We start from the raw sequence: 18,888 nt of genomic DNA on the forward strand, positions 1-18,888 counted from the left end.
GAACCTCGTTTCTGTAGTTTTGCAAAACAACCCGCTTTTGAGAGGGAGATTCTGATTTTGGTTGCACGGTCCCCTCAATCCTCCTCCTCCTCCTCCTCCTCATCTTGTTTGCATTCTCTCTTCCCCCAAATAAGAGCCCAAGATCAAGAGCAAAACCCCCCGCCTGTCTGAATAGGAATCGGGTCAGCCAGAAAAACCCGATGTCTGTTTGGCGTCCAAAAATCAAACCCGGCCCAACTTCTTCAAATATCCCTTTAGCCCAGAAAGGCTCTTTAGATGGTTTATCAATATGCTATTTTATAATGGTTTTGCCCTTCATGATTTGATCTCACCACCGCTCCCCCCCAAGGGCTGCAACAAGTGGATTAAAAAACCCCAGCGACCAATTTTTAAAAACCCAAATAAAGGAATATATTGTGACTGTGATGAATTCACTGTAAGGGGGGGGCGGGAGTTCACTCTCAATCAATTCAAGAATGCAAAGAAGCAATCTTCCCTCTCCTATTTGGGATAATAATAATAACCAGCTGCCCCCTTTCACCCCCCCCCCCGGCCAGGAGAAGACGCCGCCACCCCCTGCTGCCCCACTTGCACCCCAAGACCTCCGGGCGTCCCCCCCCAGCCGCGCCAGGAGCAAAGTGGAGAAGGAAGAGGGGCCCCCGCCGTTGGTGACCTCTCCCGTGGCCTCTTTGGGGGGTGAGTAGGGGCAGGAAATCAGGCCTATTCCCCCCGCAAAAAAGAAAGCCAGCTTTCTAGTCCTCATGAAGGCACAAGGAAGTGGCCTTGGTCCATTTTGCTCTGTACTGCATGCTCGGACCAGCAGCAATTCATATGGGGAAGGGGGGGTGTGGGGCTGGGGGGGCCTTCACAAGCCCAGCAGGGACCCTGCCGCGATCCGCAGCCCGGAGGGAGCCACCAATGACGTCTCTTCTTCCTAGGCCCGGCCAATTCGGGGGTTTCGGCGACCCACAGCCACCCCACGCCGAGCGGCGGGGGGCGGAAGCAGGACCTGCGGCTGCCCAAGAGGAGACCCCCAGGTGAGCTGGAGGCCGGGGCGGCCTTTCTTAGCAGGGGGGGGCTAAGGAATGGGGCGCACGGGGCCCAGTTTGGGGGTGGCCCCCTCTCCTTTCTCCCCAAAGGTGGGGCCGAGAACCTTGCCCCTCCTCACCAGCTCTGCTGCACAACATCCACATTTTCCCAGGCTGAGAGTTTTGCCCACGTTTTCCTCCGGCCCCCCACCACTGCCAAGCGGCCCTTGGAAGATTATCCAGGGAGGGGAACACGGCCCTCGCGCCGAAGAAGAGTCCCAGTTTCCTATGGATCCTGTGTGTCCCCCCCGCCCCGTTAGAAAACCACTTCTGGTCGATGTGCCTTTTGCCCTAGAGAGGACGTGTGTCGGTTGTTCCCATTTCACAGAAAGGGAAAATAGAGGCACAGGGCTGCGAGCTGCTCCAGCCTCAAAGCGGGGCTGCCAAGGCCTCTTGAACCGTAGAATAATGGAATTGTATTGTTGGAAGGGGCCCACCAGGGGCCATCCAGCCCACCCCCCTTCAGCTAATTCTCTTGCCTGGCCCTAGGGAGACGCTACCAGTGCTCTGGGGACGGCTGCCGCCTGGCCTGCCGCAGCATGAAGGAGCTGCTGGATCACATTCGGGTTCATTATCGGCCCACACAGTCAGTGGAGGGTAAGTTCAAGGGGGGGCGAGATCTCGAGCTGCCTTTGCTCCCTCACACTTTCCATCACAGTAACTATTTTTTGGGGGGGTTGATCCCCCCCCCATTTTTTAAATGTAAATAAAACAGAAAAGTTGTAAGGATGGAAAAGAATCGGAAGGTGAAAAGCAAGGCTATAGAAATGGGCTTGTAGAATGAATGAGGCCAGCTGCCTCTCCTGTTTCCCAGGGAAGATTTTCCGCTGTTCCTCTCCGGGCTGCCTGGAATCGTTCCCCAACATGCAAGTTCTCATGGAACACATAAAGGTGCACTACAAGCCGAACCGCTACTTCAAGTAAGGCCATATTATTATTATTATTATTATTATTATTATTATTATTATTATTATTATTATGTTGATGAAGGGCAGGATATAGAGGGGGCCAAGTAAATCTACTCCCAAAGCTCAGGTTTTTTCTGGTATTTTATGCATTGTGATTTGCTGTTTCTATCCCATTACAGAAGAGCTATTCTTTATTGTAGTAAGTGTAAACTAATTAATTACTTGCTGACGTTTGATTTTAGCGTTTACTATGGGATTCTAATGCATTATTGCGCATAGCTTTATTTGGTATAAGTGGTCTATTTTAAAGTCATTGTGGCTTTTTATATAGGATCTGAATGTTGTTGTTAATGTTTGATGCTTTATTATTAATTTTGTGTGTGTTGGAAGCCGCCCAGAGTGGTTGGGGCAATTCAGCCAGATGGGCGATGTAATAATGATGATGATGATGATGATGATGTCAGGAGTTGCCCAAAGGCATGGGCGATGGAGGCCCCCCCCCCGTACACCCGTTTCTCATTCCTCCCTGTTTGGAGCAGCTGGGATTGAGCCGTCAACCTCCAGAATCAAAAGATGGGTGTAGCGTGTGGGAACGGGCCCTCCAGAGGTCCTCCATCCCAACCCCCTGCAACCTGTCCCCCCCTCCAGGTGCGAGAACTGCATGACGCGTTTCCGGACGTACCGCTCCCTCTTCAAGCACCTCCACAGTTGCTCCTCCGCCGGAACCGCCGCCGTTGCAGCCGCGGCCGCCGACACCCCGCCCCTGGCGCCGGAGAAGCCCCTCCCGGAAAAGGAGCCCCCCGGGAAGCTGCTGGAGGTCCTCCCCAAACTGCAGACGGTCATACAGCAGCTCAGGAAGGAAGCCATCCTCCCCGGCGAGATGGAGGCCCCGCCGCCGGCCCCCGACCCGCTCCCTGCCGGCCCCCTGGGGCCCTTGCCCACCCTGCCCCCGGGGCCCCACGCCTTCCCTCTGCTGGAGCCCTCCCTCTTTGGACCCCCGCCGCCCCTGGCCAGGTTTCCGGGGCCGGCTCCCCACACGCTCCCGGGACCCTTCCTGCCTTACGTCCATCCGGGGAGCTACGCCTTGCCTCCCGCCGCCGTCCAGAGCCGCCTCCGCCCGTTCCTGCCGGGACAGGGACTCCCCATCTCCAACGCCGTCTGGAAGAAAAGCCAGGGTGAGCGGAAGACCTTCCCCCCCCCCTTCGCCCCAGGAGGGTCTCTCTGCCCCCCGTTGTTACCTGTCTGCCAGTCCAGCGATTGCGCCCAATTTGCTCAGATTTGAGATTGCCCTAATCCAGGTTTCTAGTCCTCATGACTGCACGGTGGGGGAATACTCGAGAGGTTTGGGAACTGCCCTTAAATGTTTCGCTCTCTGTAAGGCTCCGCTTGATCCGGAAGCTGCAGTCAGGGCAGGATGCTGCAGAGAAAGTGTTTTAAGCAGTAACAGGCAACACGTGGCTCATAATGTTCTAACAAAATATATGTAACCTGTATTATTTCACAGTTCTTAAACCATGGGTAGGCAAACTATCACCTTCTCAATTACATGAGAAGAATGTGTCCTTTTATTTCAAATGCATCTCTGGGTTATTTGTGGGGCATAGGAATGCGTTCATTTTTTTTTTATTTCCAAAATATAGCCTGGCCCCCCACATGGTCTGGGGGACGGTGGACCGGCCCCCTGCTGAAAAAGTTTGCTGACCCCTGATTTAAATCATGATTAAATCAAATCCGCCCTGGAGAGAAACCTCCCCAGATATTTAGGAAGCTGGCGCAGGTTTCCATCTGCTCTTAAGCGTATTTGTCCGTTTGCTCTGGGGCTGAGCTATCTCTTTTTTGCGCCCCCGCAGGGCACTCCTCCAACAGCCGCATCGTGTGGGAGCACACACGGGGGCGCTACAACTGCCTGCAGTGCTCCTACTCGACGGCGTCGCGGGAGGAGGTCACCCAGCATGTCGAGGACCACCGCAAGAACCCCTCCCCGCCCGGGCGCCTGGACGGAGAAATGGGTGAGTGGGGGGCTGGCGGGGGCCCTCCCCTTCGTCCCCGGCACCTGGGGTGGCATGGGAGGCTGCTGGGTTGCCTGGCAGGCGCGGGGGACCTCCGGTCAGGACTACAGCTCCCGTTGCCCCCGGAGTTGTAGTTCGGCAGCACCCGGTTTCCCCAAATCCTACTCAGAGCAGAGCCCAGGGTCTACTCAAGTTTGGTCAATGCTGGGATGTAATGTCGGACTCCGTGGAGGTTGGGCTACAACTCCCATCAGGGGGAGGTGAGGGGAACTGTAGTTTGACAGCTTCTCACTGACCTGGCTATGCGCACTGGGAGTTGTAGTCCAACCATCTCTAGCTGGGGAGTGCCCAGTTTAGCCAAGGCGATTTGACTCCATCTGTTGGGGGTTTTTTTTGCAGTTTTTATCAGTTCTGCGTTTCTGCAACGGACAAGTTTTGCTTTGTGATGGATTTTAAATGTCCCTTAAAAACAACAACTGATGCCTCCCCCTGTTTTCCTCTTTCCTCCACCAGACTTTGGGGTGGGACTCCCCTCGTTCCACCCCAGACTGACGCCGGAAGTGGAGAACACCCTCTTCTCCCCCCTGTGAGGCTTCCACGGTGCTGACGCCCCCCCCCCCTTTTGTCACCATCACCATCTTCATCCCCCCTTTTAAGGTGCAGTAAGGATGGTGGGGGAATCCTGGCTCCTCCCCACCCCCCCAAAAAAGGGGTAGAGGGTGCAGACACCCCCAGGTAGTCTTTCCTCTCCAACCCCCCCCCCCCAGAATGCGTGCGCACAAATGGATGGTGTTTGATGGGAAGGGGGTTGAAATTTAATTATTATTGATATTAATTTAATCTAGAACATTTTCCGGTGCATTCTTCTTTCCTCTTTTTTCTCCCCCCCCCCCCAAAAAAAAGGGTTTCTCTTGCTTTAAAGGCAAAATGCTCATTTCCCCCTGTTCTCTTGGTGAGGACACCTCCAGACCCTCCTTCCCTAAAGCCGATGATCAGGTTTGCTCAGGTTTGTTATAGCGGGCTATTTGCTGCTTTTGCAAAAAAACACAAAAAACCAGAAATAAAATGGGAATTGTACAGAAAATGTGAGCGAGCCTTCTTGTCTTGGGGTGTGTCTTTTGAGCCCTATTTTCAAGGGGGGGCGGTGACAAAGGCAAACAAATACACCTACCTCTTGCCGGGTGGGGGGGCAAGGAACATTCTTTGTTTTTAAAACCCCCGCTTTGTTAGATTTAAGCAACCCTCCCCACCCCTCTACTCACACACAGAGAGAAAAACTGCTCAGGATTCAAGGCGAGTTCCACCAGCAAAAACACAAGCAGGATTTTTTGGGGGGTGTGGAACTGCGAGGAGTGAGGTCTGCAGCGAGAAGCCTTCTCTCTGCTCCTGCAGGGATGAAGGGGGGAGCCCACAAGCGCCCCCCCCCACAGCCTTGGCCAATTCCCAGAGTCCAAACTCCGTCCCGCTGCCAAGAACGACTCGGACTCCCTTCTCCTCTCTCAAAAAAGTGCACGGTTTTAATATGAACAACGATGCATCTCGTCTTCTTTTTGGTCTCTGTTCAAAGCGTTATTACAAAAACAACAACAAAACACAAACCCAACAGTTCTTGTAAACCACTTGGAAAGTCGTCGGACAGGACGGAGGAAGGGGATGCGAAATGGAAAGGGGGGCGTCTCTCTGCCCCCCGGCTCCCCTCCGAGGGGTCCGGTCGGAGTCTGTCAGGAGAAAGGGTGAGCAAGGCACCATGGACTGGGGAGGAGGAGGAGGAGAAGTGCTAAGGCCGGTTCCCCAGGCTGCTCACAATCGCCAGCTCCTTTTCCGAGGACGGGACGCATCCGTAGGCAGAGGGCCAGGAGAACTTTCCTTGTGGGGCAGCTCTGGAGCCAGGCTTGCCAGAGACCTGCTGGTGACCCAGAGAATCAGGAGGGTGGAGGAGACCCCGGGTCCTGGGGGCCAGGGCTGCAGAGAAGCGGCTGGAGCTTGGCAGTTCACAGCAGTGGCCCCTCCTGGAGCAGCAGCGGAGGCGGAGGGGGCAGGGGGCAGCCTTGCCCCGGCAGGGAAGACCAGGGTGCTTGGCGATCCGGCCGCGTCTTTGGCAGGTGGGGGAAGGCCCCGGGCGCAAGGGGCTCACTGCTTCCTTCAAAGAGAGAACGGGGACACAAGGGGCTGTGAGCAGCCGGCACCATCCAAGAAGTATCTCAGAAACGACGGGCAGGGTGGCACAGCACCGCCCAGTGGGTTGCTGGAGGGGGTCTCGGCGGTGGGGCCTGAGAACGCCCCCTGCCTAAAATCCCAGCCAGTGTGGACCCCACTGGTGCACCAGAAGGCACGAGGCACAGAATTTTGTTCCTGTTTTAAGGCAGTCAGGGAACGTCCCAGCTCCAAACCCCGGGGCAGCGCCATGCTGGGGATGGGAAGGGCTCCTCTTGCCTTCGGACGTCTGCTGCCAGCGCTGGGCCAAGGGGGTGGTCTCGGTCCGAGGCAAGTTCCCCGGAAAGCAGAAGCAGGCACCTTAATACTGGCTGTCGGGGTCCGGGCGGCCCCCTCGCTCCTCCAGCAGGCTCTCGGTGCTGGCCGACGTCTCCGAGTCCAGGTTCTCCTCGTCGGAGCCCCTCTGGTCCAGCTCTGGCAGTCGGTAGGTGATGTCTTCCCTGTGGCGGAGAGAGAACGGGAGGGCCATGCTCACATTGCTCCTGCCCAGATTGCCGCGGCAATCGCTGCCCCTGAAATGCCAGGGCAGCTGGGAGGGATTGGGAGGGAAACAACTCCTCTGGCTCCCAGCCAACCCCCCCTCCGCTCCCCCCGGGGGGCCTGCCACTCACTTCTCCTCCTTGATCGACTGGATCCTCTCGATCAACAGCTCTTTCTCCCGGTTGTCGGTCTCCTCTCCCTCCGGGATAGCGCCCAGTTTCGGCGCAGTGCCATCGTCCGACCCAGCCTCTGGGGAGCCTTTGCTCTGGAAGGAATTGGGGTGGGGGGAGATAGCAAGGTCTGGCGTCTGTTCTGGGCCAGGAAGGAGGCAGAGAGTCCTTCAAAGCCCGTCCAACCGAAAAGCCTCCTCCAGGGTTGCAATGAGACACGAAGCAGCACCCTTTGGGTGGGCAATTTGACGCTTGCTTTTCCCAGGTGGCAAAACCAACCGGAGCAGTGCGGAAAGGGCACTGAGGAGGGAGGAGGAAGATTGGGGGGGGCAGCGCAGGTAGACGGGCCACTCTTGGGTCTACCTCACAGGGCTGTGGTGAGGGTGAACTGGGAGGAGAACCCCAAAGGTTTCAGTAGCCTCACAGCCTGCTCCAAGCTTCCTACGTATCCAGAAATGTTTGTTCTTACACACCGTGAGATTTGGGTGGGGGAACACGCCCGACACAGCATTAAAGGCTGCTTCTGCCCATGTGCAAAGAACCTTCTTCCCTTGCCACCAAGCAGACACAAGCCAGCCAGCATATGCTACTTTAATTATAATAAAAGGCACATATATATGACTGTATATATGAATAGAACGTCAGGTGTTAGTGTGAAATCCTTTTTTTAAAGAAAGAAAGAGTGGGGGTGACTTCCAAGGCAGCCCTGAGAAGACTTGCAGCAGTTTCTATTTTCTGAAAGAGAAGCATAGCTTTACAACCTCCCCACAAACCACAATTTGGACATGACTGTTGTAACTTGGGATTCGTGCAGCCACGCAGCATGCGGCGGAGTTTGGAAGGGTACAGGTTAAAAAACAAAACAGCTCTGAAAAGTCACCTTTTCTGGCTTTGGGGGTCATGCTCTCTGGCCGTCAAAGAGAAAGTGGGGGTGGGGTGGGGGGGACACACACCAGTTGTCATGCACTGAGAGAGTGTCTACCTACCGGCGCTCCCTTGCGGGGAGAGGAAAACCCAAGTTTTACAGGCCATAGCTAGAAAAAGGGAGAAAGAGACGATGGCCACACTCAAACACGTCAGAGGCGCACACTTTCTTTCCGGACTCTCCTTGAATCAATTGCAAAATTGTCGGCGTGGCCTCGGCGGAGCCGCTTCGCAATCTGCCTGCCTGCCGCAGCAATTGCAACATGCTGTGCTAGATGCAGGACGATTTCTAAATCTATTTCCTTTCGTTTCTTTCCCCGCAGAATTCAAATTGCAACATGTGCACACAAAGATGTGATATTGGGAACGAAGGAAACATTTTTACTTCGTTTACTCCCAATGTTGCTGCTGCAATCTGAATCCCAGAGAACTGAAACAGGAGCACAACAAATTACAAAAAGGAGCAATGAGAACACAATGAAAAACTAGTCGTGATGCAGGTGTACTGCAGAGCAGGGACCCCTGGCGGTGGGGAACACCTGCCCTAATCCAACCAATCCATGTTGTATCCCAATCAGTTACACTCAAGAGTAAACCCATTGACTTGAATGGAGCTAAGTTCGTCACGTCCATTTATTTTAATGGGTCTCCTCTATGGATGTCACACTAGGAAGTGCATTATCTTATTAAGCTTTTGGCAGGGTTTTTCTCCGCTAAATTTGTACAGATGCACCTCCTTCTGCCAATGGGGAGGCTGCAGTCCAACATGGCAGCCTCTCTGTTGCTGCTGCTGCTGCCCTCTGGTCCTGCCTGGGAGCTTTCCTTGGGGACCCCTTGCTGCCCATGGGGAGAAGAGGGTGCTGCGCCGGACGGTCCCTCTTTGTCCTGGCCCTCTGGATGCTCTTGGCAGTCAGAGGGGGGCTCTGGCCTCTAGGCCCTGCCTGCGGCCTTCCTGAAGGAATCCGAGTGGCCCCTTCAAGAACAGGAGGCTGGGCTAGAGGGGGCCCCTTGGGCCTGACTCTGCTGCAGGGCTCCTTGGATGCCCTGAACTCCTGGAGGGTGCCAGCGGACGTGCCCACTCAAACCAGCAGCTCCTTTTTGGGACCGGCAGCGGCTCACACTTCACAAGCCACTTCCCCACCCCGCCAGGCACACCACAGACAGGCTTTCTCGGGGAACAGCTTACCGAGTTCTGCCGCAGCAAGGAGAGCCGTCGGAAGGCGATGCTCTCGGCTGCCTCCAGCTGGCAGATCTCATCCATCTTCACCTTGTACTTCCGCATCTGCTCCTTGATGATCATCTCCACGCAGCTGGGGGCAGAGCAGTCGGGAGAGGAGAGTGAGAGGGAGGGCAAGAGGCTGGCGGGGAGCAGAACCCCCTCTCAAGAGACCTCTGGCAGTGTGGGAGGGAGGGAAGGGGAGGTGTATATGGGAGTGCAGAGGAGACCCTGCAATCTCCGTGGGGGTGGGTGGTCACAGGTGAGGGACACACAAGCCAAGCTCCGTTGGCTTATCCTCCCCCTTCCAGGAGGGACTGATCCAGGCTCTACAGCCTCACAGGAGGGAGGCAGCTGGGTCACAACAACGAAACCAGTTCCCAGCGCAGGAGCTGGGTCTCTATTCGTGGGGCAGCAGCTCACGAAAGGCCTTGTGGGAGCAAAGGAGGCGAGAGGACCCTTCGGGTCCCCTGCCAAGCGTCTATGAGGGCTGCCACACCTGCCCTGCTAATTCCAGGCCTGGCTTCCCCTGGGCTCACTCACATGGTGGTTTTTGAGACGTCCTTCATGCTGGTGAGTGGGTCCGAGGTGTCGGGGCAGCGCAAGAGGCAAGGGGCGAAGACGATGGCCAGGGCGTTGGGAGACATGCGGTTGAAGTCCTCCACTAGGGCGACCCTGTGCCACACACACACACAGAGAGAGAAATTACATATTGGAAGAGAGAGAGAGAGACAGGACACATTGGCGGTCCCTGTGGATGCTGCCAGCATCTTTTGCTGGCCCCAGTGGGAGGATAATGCTGCCTTAAGAGGTCACTACTTTGCTCCCGGTTTGGAAACGGATCTCCCTCCTCACCCTTCTCCCTCCCCTCCCTCTTTCCTTGTGTGCCTGGTTATTTGAGTTCTGCAAGCCTGACGCTGCGACTCCTCTCTCGTTTAGAAACGCATGGTTAGTGACTTTGGAAAAGGATCGTCCGAAAAGCAGGACAAACACCAAGTCAGTGACATCCCTCTGGGGATTTCAGCTGCACATGCAAATATTGTGGAGCTGTGGCTCCACACGGGGGGGGAATGTGAAGCATGTGGGGTGGGGCGGTGTCCTTACTTGACCAGGTGGAAGACCAGTCGCTCCAGAGTGTCGTGGTTGGCCTGCGGGAGCTGCTCCAGGACGCTGTAGATAGTGCAGAGCTGCTCCTGTTTCCCCGGGAGCTCTGTGGGGAGAGGGGGAAGGTGAGAGCAGAGCATCAGGGGCCCACAGGCAAGGGAGCCCTTCGCCCGCGGCTGCCGCCAACCCACAACAGGTGCTCAGAGCGGCAGAGCTGAAGATGGAGGTTCTGCCAATTGAAAAGGATGTTTAAACAGACAATTCCTAAAAAAAGACCTGAAGCCTTTTTGCTAGGAATAACGGGGACAGGAGTCCCAAAAAAGCTGACTTATTTATGTGCGCTAGAACTTTATATGCAGAAGAAGGGATACCACCAGCGAAGGAGGAACGGCTTATGAAACGAAGGGACTCTGCTGAAAGTAATGACGAAGTGTTTAAGGAGGCGCCATTTGGGACGGAACCCGGGGCCTTCGGCATCGCGAGGGGCGCTTTCTCTCACACAGACTCGCAGCCTGGCCCTCAGAAACTCACCCACGGCCCGCAGGAAATCGTGGTACTGGGCAAAGGTCATGAGGGGGTCGGGAAGCTCCCTCAGCCACTGCTTGAAGATCCCGGTGATGGTATGGATGGGGTAATTCTCCAGCCGCACCGAGTTTGGGTCTGAGGAGGAGGAAAAATAGAAGAAGGAGGGAAGGTGGGTGATATTAGAAAAGAACTGTACGCAAATGACTCTGACCCTTCCCCAAGATCAGCGGACGATTCTCTTTTGCCTTAAGGTGGATGAGGGAGAGAGGCCCTTCCCCAGAGTCTGTGGAACCCCCTGCCACAAGGCCAGGACATCTCCTTTGCTGCAGATATGTCCTTGAGCAAGGAAGGGAAAGAGTCCCTTCTTTGCCCCGATGGAGGATAAAGCACCTGATCTGCCTCTGGCCGTGTCAAACAGTTCAGCCCCTGTAATAAACGGCGGCGGCTGTTTTTGGGTGATGTGTGAATCTGTTAACCCTCCCCACCCACAGTGTTTCTTCTCCTAGCTGTTCCCCATGCAGTATTTCCCAGCTTCTGCCTTCTGAACTAAGTCCCTCTGCAAACCACCGTCCCAAATCTATGCAGTGGTACCTTGGTTTAAGAACAGCTTAGTTTATGAACAACTTGGATTAAGAACGCTGCAAACCCGGAAGCAGGTGTTTCGGTTTGTGAACTTTGCCTTGGAAGCAGAACATGTTTCGCTTCCTGTTGAGTGTGTTCCATTTGTAAATTGAGTCCCCCACTGCTATTGGAAAGCACATCTTGGTTTAAGAACAGACTTCCGGAACGGATTAACTTCGTAAACAAGGTACCACTGTACTGTCCTCCTGCTCCTGGGAAAACTCAGGATCTGGATCCAGAGCAGGGGGAGGCTCCCACCGTTCCTCCTCAGCACCGCTCCCTGGGAAAGCTGCTGCTCACCCGCCTGGAGGGCCTGCCGCAGCTCCCGCATGCGGTTGGCGGAGCCCGACTTCCGGTAGATGCCTTCCGTGTAGAGGCCGTGCATCTCCACGTACTCCAGCAGCTTCTCCATGACGACAGGGACGGAGTTCTTCTCGCTGGTCAGGGCGCCGACACCCACCCCAAAGTGGCGGGGCTCCGGGTCGTGGTCGCCCTGGGAACGGGAGAGGGGGCAGAGCGTGAGCCAAGGGGGGCCAGCATATTTATGTGTGTGAGAGACACAGACAGACAGACTCTAAACCAGGCTTCCTTCAAGGGTTTTGGACTTTAACATGGCTGGGCCACCTGTGGCTGATGGGAGACACAGCCCCCAACCCCTGGGGGGCCTGGGCAGGGGGAGTGTGTGTCGCCCACCTTCTTTGCAGCCGAGGACATGCATCCGCTCTGGATCTTGCAAAGGCACTTCTTGTGGCAGGTCAGCTTGCAGACTAGAGGAGAGAAACGGCGTGTCGTTGGTATGTGACACCCAGTAAAATGGCAAAAATGTACAGAACCAGCACAAATGTGTGCCGGAAATGTAAAAGGAAAGGGAGGGTGGCGGGTGGTAGTGGCAAAGACGTGAGCCCCTCCCTCTGCCCCCCCCCACTTACTGCGGCAGAGACAGGCCTTCTCCATGGGCCAGATGTAGGAGCAGCACTGCTCACACGACTGCAGGATGTTCACCTGGTAGCTCCCAAACATGTGTCCGTTCAGCTCTTCGATCTGCAAGCGGGACGGGCAAAGGGAAGGGGCGTTACGGCTCTGCCGCTTCTCTCTGGAGGGAACAGCGCTCTTAACATGCTTAGGAGCATGGGGACTCGGGGAGATAGGCCCTTATTTCCACTTAAGCCACCAGGATCAACCGAATCTGAGCCCTGGCGGAACGCCACTCACCACGCGCTCCTGTTTCCGCTTCTTCTTCTGAGCCTTGCTCTGCTGTTGGGGGTCGGGGAGAGAATGAGAAGGAAAAAATATCATTCCCCCATCTCTTTTCTCTTCCCATCATCCTCAGTGTCAGCACAGCTAGGTGAGGAAAGATGGGAATTGTGGCTCCCAACCCTTTTACCCGAGGAACCGGCCTGCCAAGAGTCAAAACTGGCTGAGGGGGACAGTAAAAACAGCCCCAATGGGAGGAAGAGGTGGGGGTCTCCCCTGTGGCAGAGGGAGGATATTCTGGGCACAGGTCTCCATCCCTAAGCGACCCATACGACCCACACCCACAAAACTCTCCTGGGAAGTCTGGCTGGCCCCACAAGAGAAGGAAGAGCCGCCACAGACCTTGGCTGGCCCCAGGTCTTCCTTCTTGGCGTAGCTGCGAGCGAACTCATCGAGGAGGGACTGGAAGAGGTTGAGGACCAGCTTGACCTCCTTCTCCTCCCTCTGCTTCGCCATGTTGACCACAAGCAGCTGGTAGTTCTCCATCAAGTCTTGGTAGCCGACATGGATCTGCCCGTTCTGCGGAAAGAGGCCGCACTGCAAGTTCATTCATTTAACAGCGATCTGCACGTTGCCCGATCGAAAACGGCAGCCACCTCTGCCGCGCAGGGCTCTGGGCTAGAGGGGATTCCCCTCCGATTTGCTGAGGAAGCGCTTCCTCAGTCTGGAAAGGTGGGAGCAGCACGTTAGACACGAAGTCCCCGCTCCCAGTGCTACTTACGGGGGTGGAGTACATCGTCTTTATGTTGCCCCGGAACTTCTCGGTGGCTTCGAAAAACAAGCACTCGATGGCGGACTTTTGCGAATGGAGATCGTTTATCTGGGAGGTGCGGGGGAAGCAGAGACACGGATTTAATCGCCGATACTCTGAAGAGGAAGGTGCATTCTGTAATCTCTATAAAAACTGGATTTATCTGTTTGTGCTCTATCTGGTTAAGTCGCTTTGATTGCTCTGTTTAATGATGCAGCCATCTCAGGCATCCGGACAGCTTTTTAAGATGAACTGAAATCCAGAACAAAAAAGCCTGAGCTCTTGTGGCTGGGCCACTCTCACCTTGTTCAGAAGAAATTCGTCCAAGTACTTCAGCTCGTTGGCGTTGGTGATGTCCCTCAGGAACGGCGCACGCCACTTCTCGGGTGCAGTCTTGACTTTCCTGATCTTCAGAGTGCGGCTTCTCTTCGCCTTGCCCCCTTCTTTGGCTTGGCGCTCCTCCCCAGGGGGGTGGTCCGGAGGCCCGGAAGGAGCTGCGGGGGACAAACGCAGAGGGCGGGGTTCAAGGCGGCTCTTCTCTGCCAGCCCATAACCCCCCCCCCAGCTAGAAACCCCTCAGAGAAGACGCACAAGCCTTAAGCTTATGTCGGGGAGGGGAAAACGCTTGTTGGTATGAGGGCCACATTCTCTCCTGGGCAAGCTTCCGAGGGCCGCCTGCGAGTGGGCAAGGCAGAGGTAGGCAGAGCAACGAATGTGGATTGTATGTTTTGTACAGGAGGCAAGACGCTTGCGAGACCTGGAGGTCAACCACCCAGGAAAGGCTTCTTCTCCTGCCTCTCTCTCTTTCCTCACCACATACCCGGCTACCCACAAACCTCACCTTCTGCCGCCCTCTGCGCTGGCCCCTCCATGGGTAGCACGCAGGCCAGAAGCTGAAAACTCTCGCCCTCATCCGACACGTTGGGACTCTCCTTGAGGTTCTTCCTCTCTGGCTTTGGCCCAAAGAATTTCCACAGGGGGCTCTTGAAGGCAGACCTGATGGGGAAAAGGAGGCTTTGAGGAGGAGGGTGGCGGCAGGATGAAAGGGCCTGCCGGCGAGGAGGAGCTGCCGCTGCTTGGGATTTTATTTCCAGCATCACGCAGCAACCCCCCTTTCCCTCCAAGCTGCTTAAAGCAGCTGGCAGATGGGCGGGGTATAAATAATAATAAATCATCACCACCATCATCATACACCTGGCTTTCAATCCGGGTGGACTACAACACCCATCATCCATGGCTAAACTAGGTGGGGCTAATAGGAACCGGCTGGGGGGGGGACCCAAGGCGGAAGAACACTTCCCCCCACCCCACAATGGCTCTCAGGATCAGGGACGACTCTGTCCCACGAAAACAAGGGCTGGGACCCTAAGAGGTGAAGGAGGAGGGGCTTTGCCAACCATGAATTTTGCACCAGAGCAGCTCCTCTTGTAGAACTACCGCTAAGTTGTTAGAATGGATCTGGGAGACTAGGACAGCATTCGAGCCGAGGGGGGCCTCTCCAACGCCAATGTCTATGCTGAAAGAGCCCTGCGGGTTTTCTGCCTGGACAAGCAGAGCATGAGCACATACCTGCCGTCCACCTGCTGGCCGGAGGCGGCTGTGGGGCTGGCTGCGTCCAGGACGGGAGGAGGAAACAGCTCCTGGGCCTGCCTGGGTGGTGTGAGAGGCTTCTTGTCGTTCCGGTCACCTTCCGGCACGTTCTGAGGTTGTTGTGCAAGATGGAGAGAAGCAAACTGCCCGTGAGAAAGGAGGAAGACTCCAGCAGCAGCAGCAGCTGGATCCGACCCAAAGGGGCCTGGAGTCTAGCAAGCAGGACTGGAGCCCCACAGCAGCGATTATCCTCACTTGTGAATCCTAGCAAGCTGGTTTGATGCAGGAATAACCCCCTGGGGCTGTACCAACCCAATCCTACTCCGGCTAGAACCCCTGAAATTAACATGCACAAGCAACTTCCGTCTGTTAGTTCCGGTGAGTCTTCTCTGCGTAGAACTCAGCTGGATGCAACACGTAGGACCCTGTGCCACTCTTTGCTCAAACTGTGGTGGTGGGCAGAATTCTGTAACTGCACCCCCCCCAAACAAACCAGGTCCAATCTGCCTGAGCACGGCCCTTACCTCGGTGGGGACAGCGAGCCTGGGAATGTCGTCCAAGGAAGACGCCGTCTCCTTTTTCCTGCAAAGAGGGAGAAAGAGGCGTTTCAAAATGGAGCCACCCATTCCAGGGATCGGGGAGCCCCTTTGGGAAGCCTGCTGCTGGAGGGCTGCAGGTGTTTCTCGGCTTTTGAAAGGGGGCCCCTTGGAGGCCAAAACAGGCACAATTTCAATCTGTGTAGACAAACCATCAGCACAAAGCTAGCCCTCTTTGGCCACTGTCGTTTGGCTTTGATATTGTATCGTCTGCCTATAAAATAACACAGAACTGGGTTGCTGCATTTTTAGGGGTTGGGGGAAAGCAGCTTCCCTTTGGTCCTTTCAACACCCCTCCAAAAACGGAGGCCGCAGCCAGAAAATTGATAGGCAGGAAAGAAATCAAGCAAGTATAGGAACAGGCACACAATCCTGCATTATAGCCCTTTCTCTGATCCTTCTCAGTATCTTATCCTGACTACAAGTTCCTTGAAGCAGAGAGAGTGGCTCACCTTTGGCTATGAGACCCTAGAAAAGCTCTCCTAGCCAGAGGCTAATATGTCTCTTTGGCCATAGTTATACCATGCACTTGTGATGCACTTGTGATGCGCTGTGATGCTACTTCCTGGCTTCCCCTAAGGAATCCTGGGGGATTCAGTGCTCCTTCCACCCCCTGGAAGCCGGGTGCAGCAGGGCTCACCTGAGCTGCGGGGAGGGAGACCGGGCCGGCTGCCCCCTCTCGTCCAAGGACTGGCTCAGCCCATCGCTCTGCCCGCCTCTGGCCAGCCGCCTCTTCCCCTTCCACCTCTCCCGCTTGTCCCGCAGCTTCCCGGGGTCATCCTGGTACCGCTGGATGTGGAAGGAAGGGGGGCTGTCCAGCTCCTTCTGCGACGCCCGCCGGCCTTTGTCCGCCGGGCTCCGGAAGCTCCAGCTGCTGGCCAGGCTGCCAGGGTGGACGAGGGCCAGATCTGTGGGCCTCTCGGGGTACGTGAAGCTCTGGCTGACGCGGATTTTGGGGCTGTCCTGCCTCCCCAGTCCATTGGAGTCCTCTTTCGCCCCAGGTCTGTCCTCTTGCTTCAATACAGGGGTCGGAACGCCACCGCCCACAGGAAGCCGGTCCTCCTTGCCGCCTGGAGCTCTCTCTCCCGGCACGCCACCGGGATGCGCTTGAGGGGGGACCCCCGCCTCCTGCTCCCCTTCCGCTCTGGGCCGCTCAGGCGTGTGGCCCCCTTCCCCCCTGGACGGGCCGTCTTCCCCACTGCCGCGGGTTTCATCCACCGAGAAGGCAACATGCTTGCTCTGCAGCTCGTTGTGCTCCAGGCCCCTCTGCCGGCGGAACGCCCGCTTCTCCCGGCTGCTGGCCAGACCTTTTTGGGAGAGCGGAGGGGACTGGTCCCTGCTGTCGCCGCTGCTCCCGGCTCCTTCCTCGTCCTCTGCCTTGCCTGTCTGATCCAGGGACGCCTCCGTGGGCTCTGCCGGAGCCTGGCTTGAGACGTGCTCCTTTGGCTGGTGTAGCCCGTTCACCTGCTGCTGCTGCCGCTCTGCAAGAGCCTGTGCGACTGCTTCTTCCTCTTGCCTTTTGTCGGCGATCATTTGATGAAATCTAGATTGCAAGGTGTGGGCAGGGGGAATCAACAGTTGGTTTAATGGGGGACGGTAAGAGTAAATGAAGGGAGACACGGCAAAGGGCCTTGTAAATGAGCACAAAGGCTGAACAACGCCGGCCCTGGTGGACTTCTTGTCTGATCCGGCAGGGTTCTCCTCCCGCACCACAGTTTTCCCTCCTGGGGCTCAAAATGCGCAGAGCACGCCTTGCCCCCCTCACCTCTTGCGCTGCAGGTGTCCTCGGACCAGAGCCTGAACAAGGCAAATCCTCGCCTTCTTCCGTCCGAAAGACTTCCGCTCCCGGTACCCGCGCCACGCCGACTGGATGTAGAGGGCCGCATTCTCCCTCTCCAGTGCCCTCCGGACGCGGTAGGAACGCCAGCAAGCCTGGGGGGCCCAGGAAGGACAGGTGAGAAGCTGTGCATCTTTGCTTCTCACATTGTATTGTGTTGTTTTATGCACTGCAACTTGCTGCTGTTTTTACTGGCTAGAGTTTAGAAAGTATTTATTGTAATGGTTAAGAGTGAATCTATCATTTGCTGATATTTAATTTCACTGTGTACTATTATATTCTAATGGACTACTGAATATTACTTTATTTAATATATGTTGTTTAAAATAATAATCAGATCCTATATAAAAAGTCACAATAAATTTAAAAAAAACTTATACCAAATAAAGCAGTATGCAATAAGGCATTAGAATCCAAAACACTAAAATTAAACATCAGCAAGTATAGTAATGAAATGAAATGGCTGGGGACACCCAGCCAGACGGGTGGGGTGTAAATAACAAAATTATTGAAAATATTATTATTATTAGCAGGTAGGGGCAGATGGACCACCTGGCTTCTGGTCCATTTCATGTGGTATGGACTGAGTCTCTCCCATCTGCAAATTAATCTGCTGCCTGTCGGTGCAGGAAATCCCCAGCAGGACGGAAGGACGGGCCGGACTCTGTGTAAGGGAGCTTCTTGTGCTTCTGTGAGGTGGGGAGACGTCCCTCCTACCTGCAAGGTAATGGCCGCCTGTTGAGCCCGCAAGAAGCGCCTCCTCTCCAGCACCATCCGCAGCCAGCTCTGGAGGACGATGATCTTGCGGATGACTTCCTTGTGGAGGGTGTCCTGCAGCACCTGCCGCACGGCCTCCTTCATGAACACCTGCGGGAGGGAGACGCCAGCCGGGGTCACTTGGGGAAAGGGACCAAGACTGGCCTCTTGCGCTGCTCAGGAGCGACCGTGGCGGCTCTCAAGCCATGCTTTCCACGCAATGCCCGTTAATTTATTTCGTAAAACTTATATACGCAGCTCGACTGTAAAAACAAAACAAAAACCTCAAAGCGGTTTACAAAAAAAGGTAAAGCAATAAAATTAACAACAGCTAAAGGACTTTTGAAAAGTTAACAACAGACTAAAAGCTGATTAAAACACACCAGCTTTCTAAACATCAAGGTAGGCTTGTCTGAAGTTGATGAGCCTAAAGAGCTGGCAGAACACACCTGAAAGACGCCAGAAATCCAGTGGGTTTCAGCTGAAAAAAAGCACTGTGTATATCTAAGATTAATATAGGTGCATGTAAGAATGGCTGATAAAGATGACGGACTCTGCCAAAATGGCAAAAATGACCAGTAAAATCAGAGATCAAGAGGACAATAAATTTAATAAAGAATGGGGAAATTTTGTAAGCTGCTAGAAAGAACACTGTAAGCATTTAAAAACATTGGCAAGATTCTTAAAAAAACCAACACTTGCTATGAAATGAGAATCATGGTTACCACTGAGTTTTAAGAAAATTTGGAGAATAAGATACGATGCAGTTTTAAAAGAATATTTAGGGACACCATGGAGGGAAGTCTTGGGATTCTGAGAATCCTATTTGTAAAATGATTATGACC

At 55.0% G+C, this 18,888-nt stretch overlaps 2 protein-coding genes across 13 annotated transcripts in view; one reads left to right on the forward strand and one right to left on the reverse strand.

Annotated features, from left to right (window-relative positions):
* Positions 1–5,089, forward strand: ZNF414 (zinc finger protein 414). The gene is made up of 7 exons (XM_083594736.1): positions 1–696; positions 939–1,037; positions 1,578–1,685; positions 1,903–2,008; positions 2,645–3,171; positions 3,847–4,005; positions 4,519–5,089. Exons 1-7 carry the CDS (start codon positions 477–479, stop codon positions 4,593–4,595), a joined length of 1,296 nt encoding a protein of 431 aa, XP_083450862.1. The 5' UTR covers positions 1–476; the 3' UTR covers positions 4,596–5,089.
* Positions 5,090–5,494: 405 nt separating this feature from the next.
* The window catches only part of MYO9B (myosin IXB), a 44,712-nt gene continuing 31,318 nt past the window's right edge, over positions 5,495–18,888 (reverse strand). For 5 of the 12 annotated variants that reach the window (XM_083594318.1, XM_083594324.1, XM_083594325.1 and 2 more), the window contains 21 exons: positions 18,005–18,154; positions 17,216–17,382; positions 16,091–16,993; positions 15,379–15,436; positions 14,834–14,964; positions 14,106–14,260; positions 13,568–13,758; positions 13,235–13,333; positions 12,856–13,032; positions 12,472–12,513; positions 12,189–12,300; positions 11,953–12,026; positions 11,560–11,752; positions 10,645–10,773; positions 10,114–10,219; positions 9,553–9,684; positions 8,980–9,103; positions 7,856–7,903; positions 6,831–6,964; positions 6,520–6,659; positions 5,495–6,145 (listed from right to left, as the gene is read on the reverse strand). In XM_083594318.1, coding sequence (XP_083450444.1) covers positions 6,521–6,659; positions 6,831–6,964; positions 7,856–7,903; positions 8,980–9,103; positions 9,553–9,684; positions 10,114–10,219; positions 10,645–10,773; positions 11,560–11,752; positions 11,953–12,026; positions 12,189–12,300; positions 12,472–12,513; positions 12,856–13,032; positions 13,235–13,333; positions 13,568–13,758; positions 14,106–14,260; positions 14,834–14,964; positions 15,379–15,436; positions 16,091–16,993; positions 17,216–17,382; positions 18,005–18,154 — 3,264 coding nt within the window. In that variant the 3' untranslated portion in view covers positions 5,495–6,145; position 6,520. The remainder of the gene's footprint in view (positions 6,146–6,519; positions 6,660–6,830; positions 6,965–7,855; positions 7,904–8,979; positions 9,104–9,552; positions 9,685–10,113; positions 10,220–10,644; positions 10,774–11,559; positions 11,753–11,952; positions 12,027–12,188; positions 12,301–12,471; positions 12,514–12,855; positions 13,033–13,234; positions 13,334–13,567; positions 13,759–14,105; positions 14,261–14,833; positions 14,965–15,378; positions 15,437–16,090; positions 16,994–17,215; positions 17,383–18,004; positions 18,155–18,888) is intronic. The other 7 variants (XM_083594327.1, XM_083594323.1, XM_083594326.1 and 4 more) reach the window with 3 other exon arrangements.

This window comes from Podarcis filfolensis, assembly GCF_964270895.1.
Source record: "Podarcis filfolensis genome assembly, chromosome: 18".
NCBI classification, from domain to species: Eukaryota; Metazoa; Chordata; class Lepidosauria; order Squamata; family Lacertidae; genus Podarcis; species Podarcis filfolensis.